General features: G+C 42.6%; 1 protein-coding gene across 1 annotated transcript in view; it reads left to right on the top strand.

Moving 5' to 3' along the window:
- Nucleotides 1-19,937, top strand: part of FER1L6 (fer-1 like family member 6) — a 114,515-nt gene that overhangs the window by 82,733 nt on the left and 11,845 nt on the right. The window contains exons 31-38 of the mRNA XM_028105671.2: nucleotides 1,998-2,125; nucleotides 6,152-6,322; nucleotides 8,716-8,876; nucleotides 11,213-11,355; nucleotides 13,579-13,667; nucleotides 14,159-14,257; nucleotides 16,494-16,735; nucleotides 18,355-18,518. Of these exons, the coding sequence (XP_027961472.2) occupies nucleotides 1,998-2,125; nucleotides 6,152-6,322; nucleotides 8,716-8,876; nucleotides 11,213-11,355; nucleotides 13,579-13,667; nucleotides 14,159-14,257; nucleotides 16,494-16,735; nucleotides 18,355-18,518 (1,197 nt within the window). The remainder of the gene's footprint in view (nucleotides 1-1,997; nucleotides 2,126-6,151; nucleotides 6,323-8,715; nucleotides 8,877-11,212; nucleotides 11,356-13,578; nucleotides 13,668-14,158; nucleotides 14,258-16,493; nucleotides 16,736-18,354; nucleotides 18,519-19,937) is intronic.

The raw sequence follows: 19,937 nt of genomic DNA, 5'->3' as shown, positions 1-19,937 counted from the left end.
AATTGCCTATATTCTTTTTTAGAAACATAAATGAGGCATTAAACAAAGATGTATTATTCTTTAATACCTAGGGAAAATCTAAATAATAAGTTAATTTAAAAATCTTTTAGGGGCACTTGGGTGGCTCAGTTGGTTAAGCATTTGCCTTCGGCTTGGGTCATGATCCTGGGGTGCTGAGATTGAGCCCCGAGACGGGCTCCCAGCTAAGCAGGGAGCCTGTTTCTCCCTCTGCCTGCCGCTGCACCTGCTTGTACTCACTCTCTCTCTGTCTCTGTCAAATAAATAAATAAAATCTTTAAAAAAATCTTTTAATTTAATAAAATATCCAAAAATGTAAAAAATGCTACTACTTACAAGTTGCTCCAAGAAAGAAATCAAATCTCCCCACCTCTGCAATTCTATCCCTAGAAATAACTCACTTTTCTTATGACTATGTAAACACATCCATCACTATAGTTGAACAATGTGGAGGTGAGGGGTGCTGACCCCCCTCTCAGTTGAAAATCCACATATAACTTTTGACTCCCCACAAACTTAACTACTAATAAGCCTACTGTTGACTTGAAGCCTTACTGATAACATAGCCAGTTGATGAACACATATTTTGTGTATTCTATGTATTATACACTGTATTCTTACAGTAAACTAGAGACCAGAAAAATGTTATTAAGAAAAGCATAAGAGAAAATACATTTACAGTACTGTACCGTATTTATTGAAAAAAACCCACATGTAAGTGGGCCTGCACAGTTCAAATCCACGTTTTCAAGAGTCAACTGTATTTACACTTGTCTACAGCTACATCTAAGTACTTATTTAATAGACTCTTGCTTCATGCATTACATATTGATCTCTTTTTCTCTTATATAGTATAACTTGGTCATTTTCCAGATCAGTACATATAAGTGTTCCTGTTCTTTGTGGTAGACACCTAGTGTTTTCTTGAATTAATGTAGTTCCCATTTATTCATTCGTTCAACAAATATTAAGAAGACCCTGTTCTAGGTCCTAGAGATAATGTAGTGAACAAGATAGACGGCACCCTTGCTCTGATGGAGATCACACACTAGCGGGGGTGGTGTGGGGATTAAGAAAGGACAAAAATAAACAGAGGAGCAGATAAATGAGATGAATGTCAGAGATAACTGCTATGTGAGGGATTAAAACTGGGTGATGTGATGAGAGCAAATGGGGAGGGGGTATTTTGGATTTCTGTATATTGGGTTTCTCCCTAAGTAATTAACATACAGGTTATTTACAAATCTGGCTAGTAAACAATGCTCTGATGAGCATCCTTGAAAACAGAGCTTTGTGTGCTTATGTATTCCATCTGTAGGACAGAGTCCTAAAAATGGGATCGTTTCTCACTCAACTCTCATTTCTGCAGAGTTTCTCACCAGCCCACTATCTGGGCCTTCGCTTAGAAAGCGTTTCCTTGGGATGGGTTTAGGCCCAGCTTGTCTAGAAGCAGACCTCACTCTGAGAAACAGACCACTACTCAGCTGGCCCATGCTAAATGCAGGCCTAATGGAATCATGGATTCAAAGCCCATCAGTTGTGGGATGGGCCTTCACGTCCCCCTCCCCATGATTTTACAGATAGCTCTTGGAGAGGAGACATGGCCTGCCCAAGATCATACAAGAAATAGGACTAGAACTCAAAGTCATGCCTTCTGGCTCATGTCCAGCATAGTGCTCATTACTCTGTGCCAAGCATTGCTTTCCTCTGGGGAGATGTCTCCAGAGAAAGTTTAACTTGAGAAAAGCCAATAACTTTTCTTTCAGCAGCAAAATGGAGAGGCTAAAGCGGTGGTTCTTAACCTTGGCTGCACACTGGAATCATCTAGGGAGCTTCTAAAAGTCCTAAAGCTCAGGGTCAATTAAATTAGAATCTGGGGATGGAACTCAGGCATCCATATTTTTTAAAAATCCCAGATGATCTGAGTGTGCAGCTAATGTTGGGAACCACTGGACCAACAGAATTTTCTTTCTCTTCAGGCATTTCATCTCAGCCCCGCTGATCCGGATGGCAAAGCAGATCCCTACATTGTGGTCAAGCTTGGCCAAACAGAAATCAAAGACCGGGACAAATACATCCCTAAACAACTGAACCCAGTATTTGGAAGGTCAGTGGCCATCTGGGTCATGACATGCTATCCTGTGTGTGTTTGTTCCTGCTGTGTCTCCGGGGGGGCTGGTGTGTATATGTGTGTGTCTGAGTGAACGTGGCAGGAAGTTAAGCTGACCTCTTGGTAATCACCTTCGTGGAGAAGCGCTAAATTCTTTTGTGGTCCCTTCAGGAATTTGGTGGTACCTGATGATTTTCATGCCCATAGTTTTCCAACAATGATTTTCTTAGATCTTAAATATAAGAGGCGTCTGAATGGTCATCAGATTCAGCCTCCTGCCTTTGGACAGAGACTTCCTTTTTATAAACAAGCCAAGGGCAGCAACAGAGAGATTAAAAACTTATTCAAGTTCACACAGCTCATGAGGAGGGGAGAAGGGGCCATACCTTTGGTCTTTTGTCTCCTATCAAAGGGATTTTTCCATCAGATCATTTTGCAGCTCATCTGAGGTGACCCCTGAAGTAAACAAATTGAATTGCATCCTCTGCTTGTGTTTTACTTTCCTGCAAAATGTTTCAACACACATTGCATTTGTTCATGTTTGGGTGAATGAGATGTTTTCCAGTTCACAGCAACCCTACTGCCCCCATTTGTCTTCTAACAGCGTATGGCACACATTTGTGTTCCCCACTTGGATTTGTGCACCTGATTGCTGTTAACTTTGGAGTTAGATAAATGTGGGTTACATTCTGCCACATACAGGCTGTGTAACTTTATGCAGGTGGCTTAACCTCTCTGATCCCAGTTTTTCTACCAAACAATCATGACACTTGACTCTCAGTGGCCTTTAAAAGATTAAATCTACAGTACTTAGCACATTATCTACATGAGCATGTAGTTGACACTCAGAACACATCTGCTTCCTCCTTCTCCCTCCGTGATAATCATTTTAGCAATGGCTACGTCCTAACTGTATTTAACTTCTTTTTTTCTGGAGTAGCAAGGAGCGTGAGAGGAACTCTCCATTAGCCTCATTTAAATTCATTTACACTTTTGTGATCACTGTGGACCCTTTGACATTTGATCAGAATGAACCTCTTAACACTTTATTGCTCTGGAGGAAATGAGGCAATGAATGATCTTGCCTGTTCAGATTAATGAGAATGACTAAAACAGTGGTGCCTGGGAGGTTTACCCTTGCTTCCCTGACCCAGAGATGACCTTTATTATTACTTGCTGTCTATGTAACCAGCACTTCGTTTTGCCAAGTGCTTTGTAGTCACTTTTTATAAGGTACTTCCAGCACAGCGCCTGAGTTGGACTGGTTTTATTACCCCATTGATGGCTATGGTAAACAAAAGAAGAAGATGATGAAATATTCCCACCATCCTCTGGCATTGCAGAGCCTCTGCCAGAAGCCCTCCTAGATGCTTTCTTCAGTGTGTTTTTAATTGTTACTCGGGGATAGAATTTGCTGGCTCAATCCTGCATGTTCTAGCAGGCAAAGTAGAGGGCTCCTGTCCCTGACCTGGAGTCTGGGGAAGCCCTCTTTGCGACCTCACAGTATGAGGATGTCACAGGCTCCATCCCCTGATGCCTGGCACCTTGCCTGCTTTACTTTCCTTCACAGCTTCTGACATAACTTGATATGTTTCTGTGTTTATTGGCCATCTCTCATCTTCCCACGAGAAGGTAAGCTCCCTTTGAGCAGGGATTTGGTCTAGTCCATCCAATGCTGCGTCCCTAGAACCTACAACAGGGTCTGGCACAAAGCAGACAGATGCTCAGCAAGTATCTGGAGAGTGAATGAATGAATAGATGGAGGGACAAGCTTCCGTCAGTTTCCAGTCAGAATTAATGGGCCCCTGTCACTCTGCATCATCCTGACGTGGCGTCCTTTGGCGTTTCCTCATTTTCTTCACAGTGCCTGGCATACAGGTATACAACGTATAATAATTGTCATGTGAACAAACGAATAAATAAAAGAGTGAATGAATGAACAACTTTGCTCTGAAGCATAGAGGTACTGAATGTTTCAACAAGGCTCAGTTTTACCCATTTCATATGCTTTCACTCTTTTTTAAAGTAATCTCTACGCCCAGCCTGGGGCTCAAACTCACAACCCTGAGATCAAGAGTCGCACACTCTGCTAAGCCAGCCAGGCGCCCCAGTGCTTTCTGTTTTCGCAACCACCATTGCATTTAGAGGTAGTATCTCAGTGTGTAAGCCTAAGTGTAAGCCTAGTCTTTCCCCGGGTGACTGGAAGTCCAACCATGGTGAGCTGTTTCTGGTAGTTCTTTTAATGACAGTTCCAGTGAATAGTCAAGAGAGGTTAATCTGTGAACACTCCGCTTGGGAAGATGGACCAAAGCAACTGGGTCTTCTGTCACTGTTGCCAGGGTAGTTAAGAACTTAACAAGTCCTTCCTTGGTGGCAGCAACCATGTGATGGCCAACCTCAGAGATTGTGGCTGGAGGCTTGCTTGTGAGACACCTCCAGAATATCAAGCACAGTTTGGAATCTACATCTTGGTGCCCCAGGCAATGCTATGCCTACTGATGGAAGACACATGGATTTCTTCCCCGCAGAGCCATATTTCTGGCCTATTAGAGCTGCCTCAGTCAGTTCCAGTCCATGGAGCTGCGGCATCTCTCTTGCTTTCTCTCGGGAAGGCTTCACTGGCCGGGGGCTGGTGTTAGAATTGTAGTCGCTGCCACTGGAGACTGAGAGCTGGGGCTCAGTGGGTCTGACCCCAAGGGCAGCAGCCCAGGCAGGCCAGCGGACACGGAGGGAAATCATGGGCCTTCCATCCTCCCTTTCTCCCCACCTCCTTTCGGTCCCTTGCTCACAGGCCGGCCCACCGCACCTGTCCCAGGGCAGCCGGAGTTGGAAAAAGCCGGAGAACGCTGGTGTGTTTTTTATTTTCTTTTCAAGAAGACACTTCCCTAAACTGACTCAGGATTTACTTTTTTTTTTTTTTCTCTCTCCAAGTTTTTATTTAAATTCCGGTGAGTTAATATACGGTGCGATATTAGTTTCAGGTGTAGAATTTAGTGACTCATCCCTTACATACAACACCCAGTGCTCACCAGTACAAGTGCCCTCCTTAATTATCTTCTGTAATGCTCAGCAATGCGGATAATGCATTATCCCAGGAAATCCCATGGCACTGCTTTTCAACACCTTGCGTTGGTGTGGTATCATGGAAAGAGCTCAGAACTAGGGGGCTCAGGGAGCTGTTACTTTCCCTAGCTTGACCTGATTTATGGTCCAGGCAAGTCACTTCTGTGCTCCGGATTTCAATTTCCTTATCTGTGAAATGAAGGCACTGGGATATGGTGATTCCTGAGATCCCTTCCAGTTCAGGGAGACATTCATTGCTTACTCTCTGCAGGTGAAGCCAGGGCTCCAGCAAAGCAGAGGTGAAGGAGGCAGGTCTCATGGTCGAGGGGCTCAGAAGTTTGCAGAGATGGCATTGCAGTCCTGCAATTCTGTTTTCAGGATTTTCCATCTTCAAAAGGCTTCTCATTTAAAACAAACTCAGCTGACACCCCCCCACCCCCGCCGCCATGAAGCAACCAGGGAGGGGGAAGGGGATGGCAGTTTATTGGACACCAGTTGAATACCTGCGAGCTAAATGTGTGCTTTGTATAAACAATATCACAGTTAACGACCGTGCTATATTATAAAGAAGATATATTGATCCCCATTTACACCTAAGGAGGCTGAGAGGGATGGAATAACTTTCCCAAAGTTTTACACCCAAGAAGTTGCGGATTCAAATCCAAAATTAGAAATCAGTTCTGTTGGAGACCGAACCCCCAGGTGTTTCATACCCATCTTGCTGTCACCCTAGATGCAGACTGTGGGATGCGACCCACTTAAGTGGAGTTCATGGGCTCCTGGAAATTGACAGGGAATTGGAAATTGAATCTCAATGAAACATTAAATCAAATAAATATCTACTAAGTATTCACCGAGTTTAGTGAGTTCCTCTGAACCACAGGCTAGGTCAAAACAGACTGGGGAGACGTTCCCTGTGTAGCCAGATGTAGATTCCTAATGCCTTTACTTGGACCACAGGTCATTTGAGATTCAGGCCACATTCCCAAAGGACTCCCTGCTCTCCATCCTGATCTACGACCATGACCTGATCGGGACAGATGACCTCATTGGGGAGACCAGGATCGACCTGGAGAACCGTTTCTACAGCAGACACCGAGCTATCTGTGGCTTGCAGAGCCAGTACGAGATGTAAGTTCTTCCCGGGGTGGGGGGGGGCGGGGGGCGCTGCTGTGCCAGCCAAGGCTCAGCTTGAATGTCTCAGAGGGGTTCCAGGTCAGCGGGGCTGGTGGGGGAAACTGTTCGCTGCACTTGAGGGTGGTTGGTACTGGGGAGGCAGCACTGATTTGGAACCCAGGGCAGGTTCTTCAAGAGTCAAGAGCTGAGTTAACATGTTCATTCAATCGGTTGAGCCTGGTGGGCAGAGTTTCCTGGTGAAGAATGATGTTAGAAGAAGAATGATTAATAGTGCACAAATGCCAATATCCCAGTTAATTATAATAAACACTCATGAGTGTTTATGATATACAAGACACCGTACCTCATTCAGTTCTCTCAAAACCCATTGAGGTGTTATCCCCACCTTACAAAGAGGGAGGAATGGACCAGCTCTCACTGTTTACAATGATTTTGAATTCTGCTTCATCAGAAAAAATTTTTGAAAGATTTTATTTATGTATTTGAGAGAGAGAGCACACATGAGCAGGGGGAAAGGCAGAGGGAGAAGGAGAAGCAGACTCCCCGCTGAGCAAGGAGCCTGATGCGGGGCTTGATCCCAGAACCCTGAGATCATGACCTAAACCCAAAGGCAGAGGCTTAGCCGACTAAGCCACCTAGGCACCCCTCTGCTTCATTTTAAAATATAGACTACCAGCTTTCTTTTTTTAAAGTGTGTTTTATCTGATATCTTAAGAAAAAATAAAAATCTTCAGAATTTCAGCCAGGAAAAATATAAAAACATTCATTAGATTTCCATGGTATAATTTTAGAAATGCTTTTCTTGAATATAAAATAATATATATTCATTGCAGAAAATTGAGGAAATGCAGAAAGTACAAAATTATGCTCAGATTATTCCACCCGGACATAACTTGAATAAAAAATTCTTACCTATTTCCTTTTAGTATTTTTTCTATACTGTTTTTCCCTGAAGTTGGCCTCACATTATCCATGTCATTTTGCAAGCTGCTATTTGCACTTACCCCTATATCCTAAGCATTCTGTAGTGTCATTAAGTATTTTTTGAAATCATCGTTTTGATAGCATAGTAATCCAGTTTGGTTTGGGGGACTCTTGTGAATGTATAAGCCCCCTGAGGTGTTTACCTGAGAAGGTACCATTCAGAGAATGATGAGTCGTTCTCACTCTGAAGTCAGGGAAGGAAGCCACAGGCAAAGATGGTGCCTCTTCTGTTCAGAAGACTCTCCTGACAGTGGAACCACCAGGGAGCAGAATAGTTTAGTCAGGGGGGTTGTAAACTTTGTTCAGTAAATTTTTAAAAATAGATGAGAGCAAACAAAACCAAAACAAAAACCAGAGCACCTATTTCTGGGGAAGCCTGTGCACGTATGGCTCTGGGCATGGCTTGGATGAACTTTTCAGGATCCTCATGTCTTTGGCACAAGGTAGGAACACTGCTTTATACTTATGTTTTGATTTATTGAAATACTTAAATAAGTTAAATTCTGATGAATCCTGTGTCCCAGTGAACAGAGAGATCCCAACTTGTCTTGGTTATGGCTCATAGGGAGCATTTCATTGCAACTTAATATTTTTTAACCAAACAGCTAGTGTTTAAGGGAAGAAGGGGTTGGAAAGATTTAGAAACTAAGCACCAGGAAAATCACTGATTAGAGAAACAGCACATCTAGACTCTCCACCTGTGATGTGAGTCTCCAATATGATTTTGGTGGGGGAGGAGAGGGGAAGAAAGAAGCAGAGTAATTGAAAGGCTGAGCTAAGCTTTCCTCTTAGAAGAAGTAGCAGTCAGATGGCTCTTCCGCAAGGGACAGAACAAAACTAAACAGGAACTGCATGCAAAGAAATCTAGACCACAGAAAGCAGATGGCTGACTGCCAAAGGCTGAGGGGGGCGGGGAGGCAAGGAGCAACCACTTAATGGGTACAGGGTTTTCTTTTGGGGTGATGAACAATTTTTAGAACTAGGTAGAGGTAGTGATTATACAACATTATGACTGTCATACATGCCACTGAGTTGGTCCATTTTATGTTATATGAATGTCACTTCAATTTTTGTTTTAAGGTACATTTCTTCAAACACACACACACACACACACACACACACACACACACACACACACACACACACACACAACTACCGGCAAAGGATTTTTATGTCAAGCTACTCAGAAGTCTTGCCTTTCATTTAAGCATGCAGATGCAGAGGAATTAACCAGAAAAGAGAGAAAACAAAACAAAAAACATTAGCCCCAAGTGTATAGAATGGCAAGAAATCTGAAGGAAACCACTGATCATACTTGGGTGGTCCTTTTGATAGCTACTTTACGTGTGTCCTCCCAGGGGAAGGCACGCCTTACCCTATCCATTCTTCCCCCCTCTTTCTAGAGAAGGATACAATGCCTGGAGAGACACATCCAAACCCACTGAAATCCTCACAAAGCTCTGCAAAGACAACAAGCTGGATGGACCCTACTTTCATCCTGGGAAAATACAGATAGGAAATCAGGTCTTTTCTGGAAAAACAGTCTTCACGGAGGAGGACTCGGGTAACTCCCCCAGTGTATCCTGCTGATGTTGCTCTTCTTTTGGAAAGCCTGCTTCTGGTGTTATTTGTGGCTGCGGAGAGCAGCTATCTATTGTAAATTAATCATGCTCCTGGTAGAAAATTTGGAAAAGAAAAGAGGATAATGAAAATCACTCAGAATCCCCAAATTCAGGGATAAGCATGCTGCTTGTTGGTGTATTTCCTTAGTGTGTGTGACATTTTTACAGAATTGGAAGTGTACCATATATAGTATTGTATATCCTGCTTTTTCTATTTCCGATAGATTATGATGATTTTCCTTTGTTCTTTGAGAGTGTCATTGACAATACTCCTTTTTATGGCTGTCTCATTTATTTACATTGTGTCTTGTTTTTTGTACATTTCTGTAGAAAAGAAACATGTTTCTTATACATATTTTTGCACATTTCTGGTATTTCTATAGTGTAGATCACACAAATAGGACTGTTGTGTTGGAAGGTAGGCAGTAACCTTAAAATGAATATGATATAAAATAAATCATTGGACACATCCCAAATTACCCCCACAAGTGTTATACCAACAACTCTCTTATTTCAGTACCAAGAAGCAGGTTTTCCATATAAGCACATGGGACATACCAGGAAGATTCCAGAGGGGCTTTCATAAATTGAGGATAAGGAAAAAAAAGCCACCTTTACTTTACTTTCATGATACAGAACAATTCTTGTAATGCCATTCCCATCCATTTGATGCAAATCAATAGGTGTAGAGTTACATATGGGCAAAACATAGGTTCAGAGCTTCTGATGCAAAGGACCCAATTAAGGACATATCACTGGATGTGTTCACAATGTTATGCTGATCCTGCCACTTTGACACCAAAATTTCTTCTCACCTTGTTATTTTGACCCCAAGAACCTCTTGAAGGCTTTTTCATGCAGAGTCATTGACATTTAAATTGTGTATTAATGACATCTTAATGAATTTCTCTTGAGAAAAATATTTTTTTCCACAATATACTCTATTAGGCCAGTTAATTCCTTTGTCAATATTCTACGTTTCATGATGAAACCATTTTCTTTGGCCACCAAAAATCTGAAATGATGTTCATTTCAGTTAGTCAAGAACTGATTAAACTTTATGACAAAAGATTTAGTTCACTGATTATGTAATCATCATCCCCATCAACTTCCACTGATTGTAATTATTGCTATTGGGAGATTGTGTGTGTGTGTATGTGGCCTTTTCCTTTTTTTTTTTTTTAAAGATTTTATTTATCTGACAGAGAGAGACACAGGGAGAGAGGGAACACAAGCAGGGGGAGTGGGAGAGGGAGAAGCAGGCTTCCCGCCGAGCAGGGAGCCCGATGCGGGGCTCGATCCCAGGACCCTGGGATCCTGACCTGAGCCGAAAGCAGACGCTTAATGACTGAGCCACCCAGGCGCCCCATGTGTGGCCTTTTTAAAACTGAACTCGGGCGCCTGGGTGGCTCAGTTGGTTAAGCGACGGCCTTCGGCTCAGGTCGTGATCCTGGAGTCCCGGGATCGAGTCCTGCATCAGGCTTCCTGCTCAGCAGGGAGTCTGCTTCTCCCTCTGACCCTCTTCCCTCTCATGCTTTCTATCTCTCATTCTCTCTCTCTCTCAAATAAATAAATAAAATCTTTAAAAAAAAAAACTGAACTCAACATCCTTATGTCAAATTTGGCCATTCTAAACTTTATCAAAAAGATTTGATTTTTTTCAGCAATTTTTGTGTTATTTTTGCAAGTACTTTGTCTACCAGTAGTTTTTATTATGTATGCCTTCTTTGGTAAGATGACAGTTATGAGAACCTTCCCTATGAGCAAGTATGTTAGTGGGAAGGAACAACGAGAAAAGATAAGACCTCCATGAACACATACTGTGCGGATTTCACCACCTTCTTCAGGACCACCCAGATCTACTAGGTCCTCTCACACGATAGTGTTAACAAATAGTCTTATATCTCCAGGAAATATACCCTTTCCAGGACCTCAAAGCCAAGCTTGCAGTTCACAGGCTCTAGAGGAATCTGATTCAAGGGGCAAATGGAGCCACAGACTCTGAGACCTTGACTGCACTCTGGTCATCTTGTCAACCCACCTCACTTCCTGCTCTCTAAACCTCCTGTCTCTTTCCCTTCCCTCCCCTCCACCCCCACCTCTTTCTATTCTCTTTTTGTCCTTTTTCTCTTTTGCAGTTTTACTCTCTCCCTGTGCCTTAGTACATTTAAATTTAACCTTTAAGGGAGTGTTTAAAAGTGCACCTGACAGCCCATCATGGTTCCATTATGGGAAAATATATCTGACAAATGCCTTTATTCCTCTTTCTTCCATGCAGATGAGACAGTGGAGTCTTACGAGCACCTGGCCCTCAGGGTTTTACAGTCATGGGAGGATATACCAGAGGTTGGGTGTAAGCTGGTTCCTGAGCACATAGAAACTCGGCCGCTGTACCACAAGGATAAGCCAGGGATGGAGCAGGTAATGGCCAAGACAGTTCTGGCCCCAGTAGGAGTGTTCATCCCCAAGGAATAGGACTTTGTCCCGAAAAATTATTCTTGTGTGCCCTATGGTAATGGTTCTCAACCAGAGACAGTTTTGCCTCCCTGCCCCAGACTTTAGCAATGCCTAGAAATATTTTTGTTTGTCTCAAGTGGGTGGGGATGCTACTGGCATCTAGTGGGTAGAAGTCAGAGATGCAACCAAACTTCCTGTACTGCATAGCCAGCCTCCCCCAACAGAGAATTATTCAGCCCCAAATGTCAGTAATGTTGAGGTTGAGAAATTCTGCCCTAAAGTCAGAGTTGGATTGAGTGCTTTCTGCCTTTTTAATGGATTTGAGTTATCACACTCTTTTGAAAGAATGCTGATATTTGAGAAACTTCAAAATCCATCTGACATGCCCAAGGCCTTGTCCAAAATCTATCAGTAACCCCACAGGCCATTAGTTTTCCCAGGGAAGCAATAGATGGTGGCTTATTTTGAAGAACTGGCAAGAGGAAGCTGTTTGGAAAAAATAACCAGAGATCTGGGTTATGAATTAGAAGTGAAAAGAAGATCAACTTTATTAAGAGCCTTCTTGATATGTACTTATTAATTTTATGTATATAATTAATATGTACTTATATACTAGGCCCTTTATGTAAATTATCTCAGTTAGGATGACCATAGATTTGTTTATCCAAACGATGGCCATTTTGAGAGTAAAAGAGGCTGCTGTTAATAATTAAGCTGGTACAAGGGGCACCACCAGGATTTTTCTAGACAAATAGGGGTGTGTGAGTCACCTTACCTTATTCCCTAATACAGCCTCATGGTGTACTTATTATGATCCTTGCTTTTAAGATGAAGAAATTGAAGTTCAGAGAGTTTAACTAGCTTGCTCAAAGTTACTCATGTGGTAAGTAGTAGAGTGGGATTTCACCCAGGCAGTTTGAGTTTTAGTCCTGTCCCGGCGCTGGACTCACTCACTGTGTCAGTTGGGCAAAACACACGAGCTTGACTCCAATGGGGCAGTTTCCAATGGCCACACTGCCATCTCAGCAGTGTTGGGAGAGTGCGTTTTATCAGATGTAGAAGCCTATGATTCGTTCCTAAAATTCACTGCCAGATGTTTAAAACCTTTTGGTTATTGGTATCCTTCATTTTGCCATGTGGCTTTTTGGTTACAAGTGAATGTTAATATCTCTTTAGAGACTCTAGGATTGTAATCCTCCATTAATTGGTTCTTCTCTTTCCGAATGCTAAACTCTTTGCTTAAATTGTCCCTTCCCTAGGAAAGCCCTTTTATTTTCTAGCCAAAGCCCCTCCTTCACCTAAATCCTACAGATCCTCCCTGCTCTGGTTGGGAACCCCACTTCCTTCATATAAAATCTCCCCTGACCATCCCAGGCCTTGTTGATCACTCACCTTCTTGTCTGAGCTGATGGGGTACTTAGAGTGTATACCACAGAGCTGAGCATTGAATCCACTGGGCCTTCTCCCCACATGGGCACTCAGATCCCTTGCAGCAGGATAAATTCTGATGTATGGAGTCCAAAGCAATGGATGGGAGGCCTTATTCTGGCACTAATTAGCTACAGGACTCCTATCATTTCTTTGGCTGCTCTAAGCCTTGGTTTCTTTAGATGTGTAACACAGAAATGTAGCTGGGCTAAGCAGTTATGGAGATAAAGATGTTAAAGCACTTTGGAAACAATGAAACATGCTACCTCTGACAGATAGTATTATCATCTTTTTAATCCTTTGGGGTTTATAGAAAAAGCAGAGTCTCTGGAGTCAACAGACAAGGGTTGAATCCAGACTCTGCTACATATTGTCTGTGTAAGCATGGGCAAGTCGTTTTCTCGTCTGTCAAGTAGGAATAATAATATCTGTCCTTTGGGGATAGTGGGGGAATTGACATAATGTTTTGTCAAGTGCGTAGTACTGTGTCTACCACATAGTAGGTGCTCAGTAAGCGTTTGCTTGCCTTTCACCTGCTCTTAACATATGTTCTGACTAATTCTTAATAAAAATGTAAGTTCTGTCTTTGTCAACAAATATCCTAAGCATGTATAATATGAATAATACCCATATGATAAGATATGATATGATATATAGCTAATATCTATGACTAGTAAAGGGATCTGTTAACACCATGAATGATCAGTTGCCCATGTGATACTCCGCCAAAGTTAAAGGAGATCTTCTTTTCTTAACCAGGGCCGCCTGCAGATGTGGGTGGACATGTTTCCCAAAGATATGCCTCCACCTGGACCTCCTGTTGACATTTCACCAAGGCAGCCTAAAGGGTAAGTCAGCGAGCTGCAGCCCTACCTTCAGGGGAAGAGACCATGGTAGCCAACTGAAAGGTCATGACATTTGATCAAATACAATGATTGTTACATTGTAACATCAGTTACACTGATCAGTTGACACCTGATAATCATATCTCACTTTCCATCTGGCCATTTACCACAAGGGTGAGTGATGGTAATGGTAGCAGTGGTTATGGTTGAAATGCTGGCTCCCGTTATATGTGGGGGCTCTTGTGCTTCAGCGTTCTGCAACATTCTGAAAAATGTCAGCTAATGGAAGAAATTACTGCTCAGTGAACTTCATGTCCTTGGTGATTCCAGCTGGGACACTTGGTTTTGAAGGAACCAAGACCTTAAGTGTTGGTGTTTTTGAACGTGGTAAAGTTGAAGACGCCTACTGACACACAGCAATACCAGAATCCCATACACACCAGCTGACTCTGCTTTTGAGGTCTTCAGCCTAATGCTGCCTTCCCTTATCCCAGGTACGAATTGAGAGTAACCATCTGGAACACTGACGATGTCATTTTAGAGGATGAGAATATCTTCACAGGACAAAAATCAAGTGATATTTACGTTAAAGGGTAAGGTCATCAACAAACTCCGTGCCCCTTTTTCTCCCCCTCCTCCTCTCTTTAACCCCCAACTGAAGCTATGCCTCGTGGAAGGTACTCCACCCACCTCATACAGAGGGAGTCCATCTTACTCACCTTTTTAGATAAGGTCACTTCCTTTGTCAAATATTATGTGGTCCTTATGCTAAGAATTATTGTCTTATGAAAATATTTTTGTGAGAAAATTTCATTATATAAACATCTCTTTCAGTTAAATGTGGGGTACCTAAGCTTTTTGAGTGGCATTCAAAATACCTTTACACCTGAAGCAAGTGGAGAGATGTAATGTAGCTGATGAGAGATTCAGCGTTAGGAAGGTTGTAAGACTAATACAGAAGCTAAAAGTTGCTCCTTACCCTTTGCTAGTTCTACTGATAGGAAAGACACCAACCTAGGACTCAGGAAACTACCCTCTCCCTCCCTCCCTCCCTCCCCACCCCCTCTCTCTCTTGTCTTGGCTGTGACACAAATGCTTCCTTTAAGCCCCTAGTCATGGAGACAGATGAGGTGGTAGAGAATCAGAAGCAAAAGTGATTCAAACATGTCCCCTTGGATAAAACCCATCTCAGAAGTAGTGAACTCATCTCAGCCTCCTTTTGGTATCTCTTTGCCTTCCCCAAACAAGGAACCTTCTTCTTCCTTGGCTCTATTTCTAGTATGCCATTGAATCCTATCCATTTAGCTTCCCAAATGGCCATCAGCACCGTCCACTTCCATTTTCACCACACCACCACCATAGTCTTTCCCTCCATCATTTCTTGCTGAGGCCACTGAAGTACCATGTGGGTTGGTCTGTCTGTACTCACTCTTGCCTCCTATAACTTATTCTCTATGTTGAAGCATGGGTTGTCTTCTCAAAACGCAATCTGATACAATCAGTCCTGTACTTTAAACCCTTTAATGACATCCTATTTTCTCTGGACGAAGATTCAGATCCCTAATATGTCCTAAAATATCCCATCTGACTAGCTCCTCCTATCTCTCCAGGCCCATCTCATCCTTCCTTGCTTTGTGCTCTCTAGTCATGCTGAGCTTCTTTTCCTCATTGGAATGTGTGCCACCATACCACAGGGCCCTTGCACATCTCTCACTGGTGACTTCTGCCAACCCTCCATCTCTCCACCCCCTTCCCTCTGTGGCTGTAGCTCTATTAAGGCAAGGACCATCTCTGTGTGCTCCCATCACTCCTCTAGCAACTAGCTCACCCCTTGCCTCATAACAGATACCACATATATATTGGTTGAGTGAGCACCATCTTTACCTAAATAATTGCATCCATACTCTGAGTGGTACCACTCCTCTGGGACAAGGAAGGTCTTTATCCTTCCCTGACCTGTGGGGAAGGGATGTCTGCTTTCAGAAAGCAAGTGGTTTGGAGTTATCAGTTAAAGTTAAAAGCACCCATTTTCTCAATAATTCACCAGGGGTAAAGTACTAGGGGAAAATGTATTAATGGTAGCTTACTCTATACTGGGGATGGAGGAGGAAGACCAGATAAGAGGAAATAACATTCTATATAACTTGGAGGACACAAAGCGCCTTACAGCTATTACCTCTTATAATTCTTCAGAGCAACACTATGAACTAGGTGCTGTCATTGCTTCCATTTTCCAGATGAAACAGAGGTACGGGGCATTTGAGACTTTATCCAGGGCTCTCCAGTTAGTAATGGCGGGGCTAGGATTAGAATCCAGGTGGGTGCAGACAGGCTTCTACCCTCCATGCCATGTTGATGTAGGCCTGCTGGGCTTTTGAGGCCCAGAACCAGAGAGGAGGGAGCCGATCACAGGCCTGATACCACGAGTCTAAACCAAGCCAATTGTAGAGGCCCACCAGGGTAGTGGGTGCAGAGGTGGGACTTTCACAGAAAGCCCCAGGGGGAGAGGAAACTCCGATTACACTTTCCCTTCGCATTTCCTCAGTCTTCCCTCTTTACTGCATGGGGCTTCAGGGCCGCCCCAGAACAACCAGAGACATCTCCCAAACCTGGCTTAGAATGAGTCTCGTTTCTCTTTCAGACCCTTTGACTCCTATTTCTCTCTTTCAGATTCAATGGAAACTTCCATCTGAATCTAACTATATCATAATTTAAAAACTATGATCTGTGACCACATTGAAACTAGTTAAATCACTCTTGATTATACTGATGCCTGAATAATGTACTCAGGGACTCAGGGTGTGTAATTCTTTTTCTGTCTTTGTTTAGGTGGATGAAGGGTCTGGAGGATGACAAGCAGGAGACCGATGTGCACTACAACTCCCTGACTGGCGAGGGGAACTTCAACTGGCGCTTCCTGTTTCCCTTTCAGTATCTCCCAGCTGAGAAGCAAATGGTCATCACCAAGAGGGAGAACATCTTTTCCTTGGAGAAGATGGAGTGTAAGACACCAGCCGTGTTGGTACTCCAGGTCTGGGATTTTGAAAGGCTGTCTTCGGATGACTTTCTGGGTAAGCTGGTGGCTTCGTAAAGGTCACATTAACGTTAAGGGCTTCGTCCCAGTTTTTGGAGAGCTTGGTTTGATTTAGCTACAAGGATAACAATTTCAGTGCTATTTATGATAGCAAAAGATTAGAAAACACTCCAAATAGGCATTAGTAGGGGATTGGCTGAATAAGTTATGGCGCATCCTTATGGTGGAAGATACGTTTTCAAACAGACTTAAATTCATCTTTGCTCTACCAATAAGAAGCTGTTAAATTTTGAGCTAGTTACTAGTCCCCTCTGTACCTCAGTTTCCTTCAGTTATAAAATGGGGATAGTAATATTACATACCTCAGAGAGTGTTTGGAGCTCTAAATTTGAAGTACAGCTTCAAATCTAATATAATTAAAAATATAACTTAATTTAATATAATTAAATATAAATTTAATATAGAATTATTACAATTAATATAATTTAATGTAATTTAATGTAATAATATAGAATTATTACAATTAATATAATTTAATGTAATTTAATGTAATAATATAGAATTATTACAATTAATATAATTTAATATAAAGCTCTAAATTTGAAGTACAGCTTCAAATCTAATTAAAAATATAACTTAATTTAATATAATTAAATATAAATTTAATATAGGATTATTACAATTAGTATAATTTAATGTAATTTAATGTAATGTATTTAATAGAATTTATATAAAAATATAATTTGATTTAATACTTTTAAAATACAATTTGAAAACACGCGTAGTAAGCACTCAGTAAGTGATAGTCCCACAGCCATTAAAAATATTTGAATATTTAATGAGTTGGATAGTTGTACAGGATGTATTAAGTGAAAAAAGAATGTAGAAAAAAAATCCCCTTTATGCAAAATACATGTTTATATGTATCAGAGACAGAGAGAGTCAGAGACAGGCTAAGAAACAATGACTAACATAGGATAAAAACTAATATGTAGAGCAGTGATCAACTTTTGGGGGATGGAATTATGGAATATTTTTCTATGAATTTCTGGTTTATGTACATGCTCTAAATGCTCACAATTAGCAAATATTCTGTAGTAGGGAAAGGTTATTAAAGAGAGAGAGATAAAATACTCTCATAGTAGTATCTTATTTTCCATAATATTCACTCATTGAAAATACTTTGTTGAGAGCCCACTAAGGTCTTGGACAGTAGCTACAAGGACAGTAAGACTTAGTCCCCTGCCTGGAGGAGTTTAGTGGACTCAGAGGGAGGTGAGTTGGGGGAGGCGGTTCTCTTCAGCAGACCCACACTAAGGCAGAGGAAAGCTCAGAGGACAGGCACATGATCCCCAAGCACTCAGGGAGTAGACAAGGTGTCCAGCAGTGACAACACCCGAAACTGAGGCTTGGAACTTATATTTTGTAGCTGTGCCCTGTCTTCTACCTGCTACTACATTGGGTGCCTTGAGGGCACCAAACATGTCTTGGTAATATTTGTATCCCCCAAACCTAGTACATGCTAGTGATCCAATGTGGTGCTGGTTGAATGACTAGTGAGTAAATGAATGAATGAATGAATGAATGGGTGGGTGAACAATTCCTGGTGATGGATACTAAAGCCTTTCCATAACGATCAAGGGCATCTCTTCACAGGCTCCCTGGAAATGAACCTCAATAGTTTCCCCCGAGCAGCCAAGTCTGCCAAAGCCTGCGATCTCACCAAGTTTGAAAATGCAAGCGAGGAGAACAAGATCTCCATATTCCAGCAAAAGCGTGTGCGGGGCTGGTGGCCTTTTACTAAAAGCAAGGAACTCACAGTAAGTGGCAGCTGTAGGAGACAGGGTTGGGGGGCAGACAGGGACCATCACGCTCTTTAAGTGAATCACTTTGTAAACGTCAAGTGCCTTGAAGTGACACGGAACACTTAAGGGCAAAGTTTCTGCTGAGAGGCAAGAATTTTGAAAACTATAAATGCATTACGCTTCTGTATTTCAGCATACTTGATTAAATAGCTATGTCGGGGTGGCTTTCTAACCTCTTAGCTTGAATTTATGCCCCTGGCATTATTTTTTTCCCAACATTTCTTGAAATTATGCATTAAGTCTTGACTAAGGTACAGTTTTAATGGAACAACCTCATCCCCTCACCCTCAAATGCAGGACTCCATTTTAAAAGTGATGCAGACTTTTAAAACTTCCTTGAGAGGGTGGCAGCAGAGAGAGCCATTTCCCCTTTTCCCCGCATTGCCAGCCTGGTCCGTGTAGCACATGCTGTGGGCGCTTAGTCGTTTCACAGATATTGGGAAGGAAGTTCTGCAGCCTTCTTAGTGCCCCTCCATAAGGGAGGGCAGATAACCCACATGACGAGCAGGGTTGAGAGAAGGGAGTGCATTGGTGACCCCTTTCCATGCTGCCTCCTCCTCTTGGTAGAGAGTATGTTCTTCCTTCCGCTCCTGTGCCTAGTGGTAAAAGCATACCTGGTTGGAACCTTCTGGTGACACCTGGTTCTTTCTCACTGCTGTAGGGGCCCAGTGTGTGTGTGAGGCAAGGATTCCCTTTGCACCTGCCTAGCCTGACTCCATGGCATCTAGTTTTATTATATTTTCTGGAAGGTTTTCTCTTCCTGCCATTTTCAGTTGAACCTCTGATGGGTAAGGTTGGGTCAAGAGAATGAGGCCACAGTCCTCACGGGCTTAGCACATAACAGATGCTCAATAGTGAACTGATTGATGAATGGGTGAATTCAGCAATGAAGTCAGCATGGCCTCTGCCCTCAACCAGCTCAGAGTCCAGTGAGAGAGACAGATGTGTCCAGTTGTGCATGCAATAGTCAATGTATAAATGACACAGGGAAGGAAACGAGAGGAGGGAGGGACCTAATTCTCTCTGAGGATGTTGAGGAGTCAAGCAGAGTATCAGTTTTTCAAGAGCAAAGGCTCTTGAAAAGGCATTTTCTAGATGAAGAAGAGGGTGGATATCTACCTTGAGTAGAGGAACCATGAGGAGCACAGCACGGAGGCATGAAGCATTCCTGTGTGGAAGGCTGGCTGCCTACTGGTCAGCGTTGCCAGAGTGCAGCAGGAGGTCGGGACATGGGGCCTGCCAAGCCCCAAAATCCAAATTCATATCTTTTGATATAATTCCTGTTTCTGTAAAATCATCAAGGGTAATTATGTATGCATGATTATGTAATGGCCGTCATCATTTATTACACTTCTATAGCCCTTTAGAGTTTGC

This window comes from Eumetopias jubatus, unplaced genomic scaffold, assembly GCF_037043125.1.
Source record: "Eumetopias jubatus isolate StellerSeaLion01/CBP00866 unplaced genomic scaffold, mEumJub1_p1.0 scaffold_4, whole genome shotgun sequence".
In the NCBI taxonomy this organism is placed as follows: Eukaryota; Metazoa; Chordata; class Mammalia; order Carnivora; family Otariidae; genus Eumetopias; species Eumetopias jubatus.
Note: the sequence above shows the minus strand (reverse complement) of the source record. Positions and strands in the feature narration are given on the sequence as shown.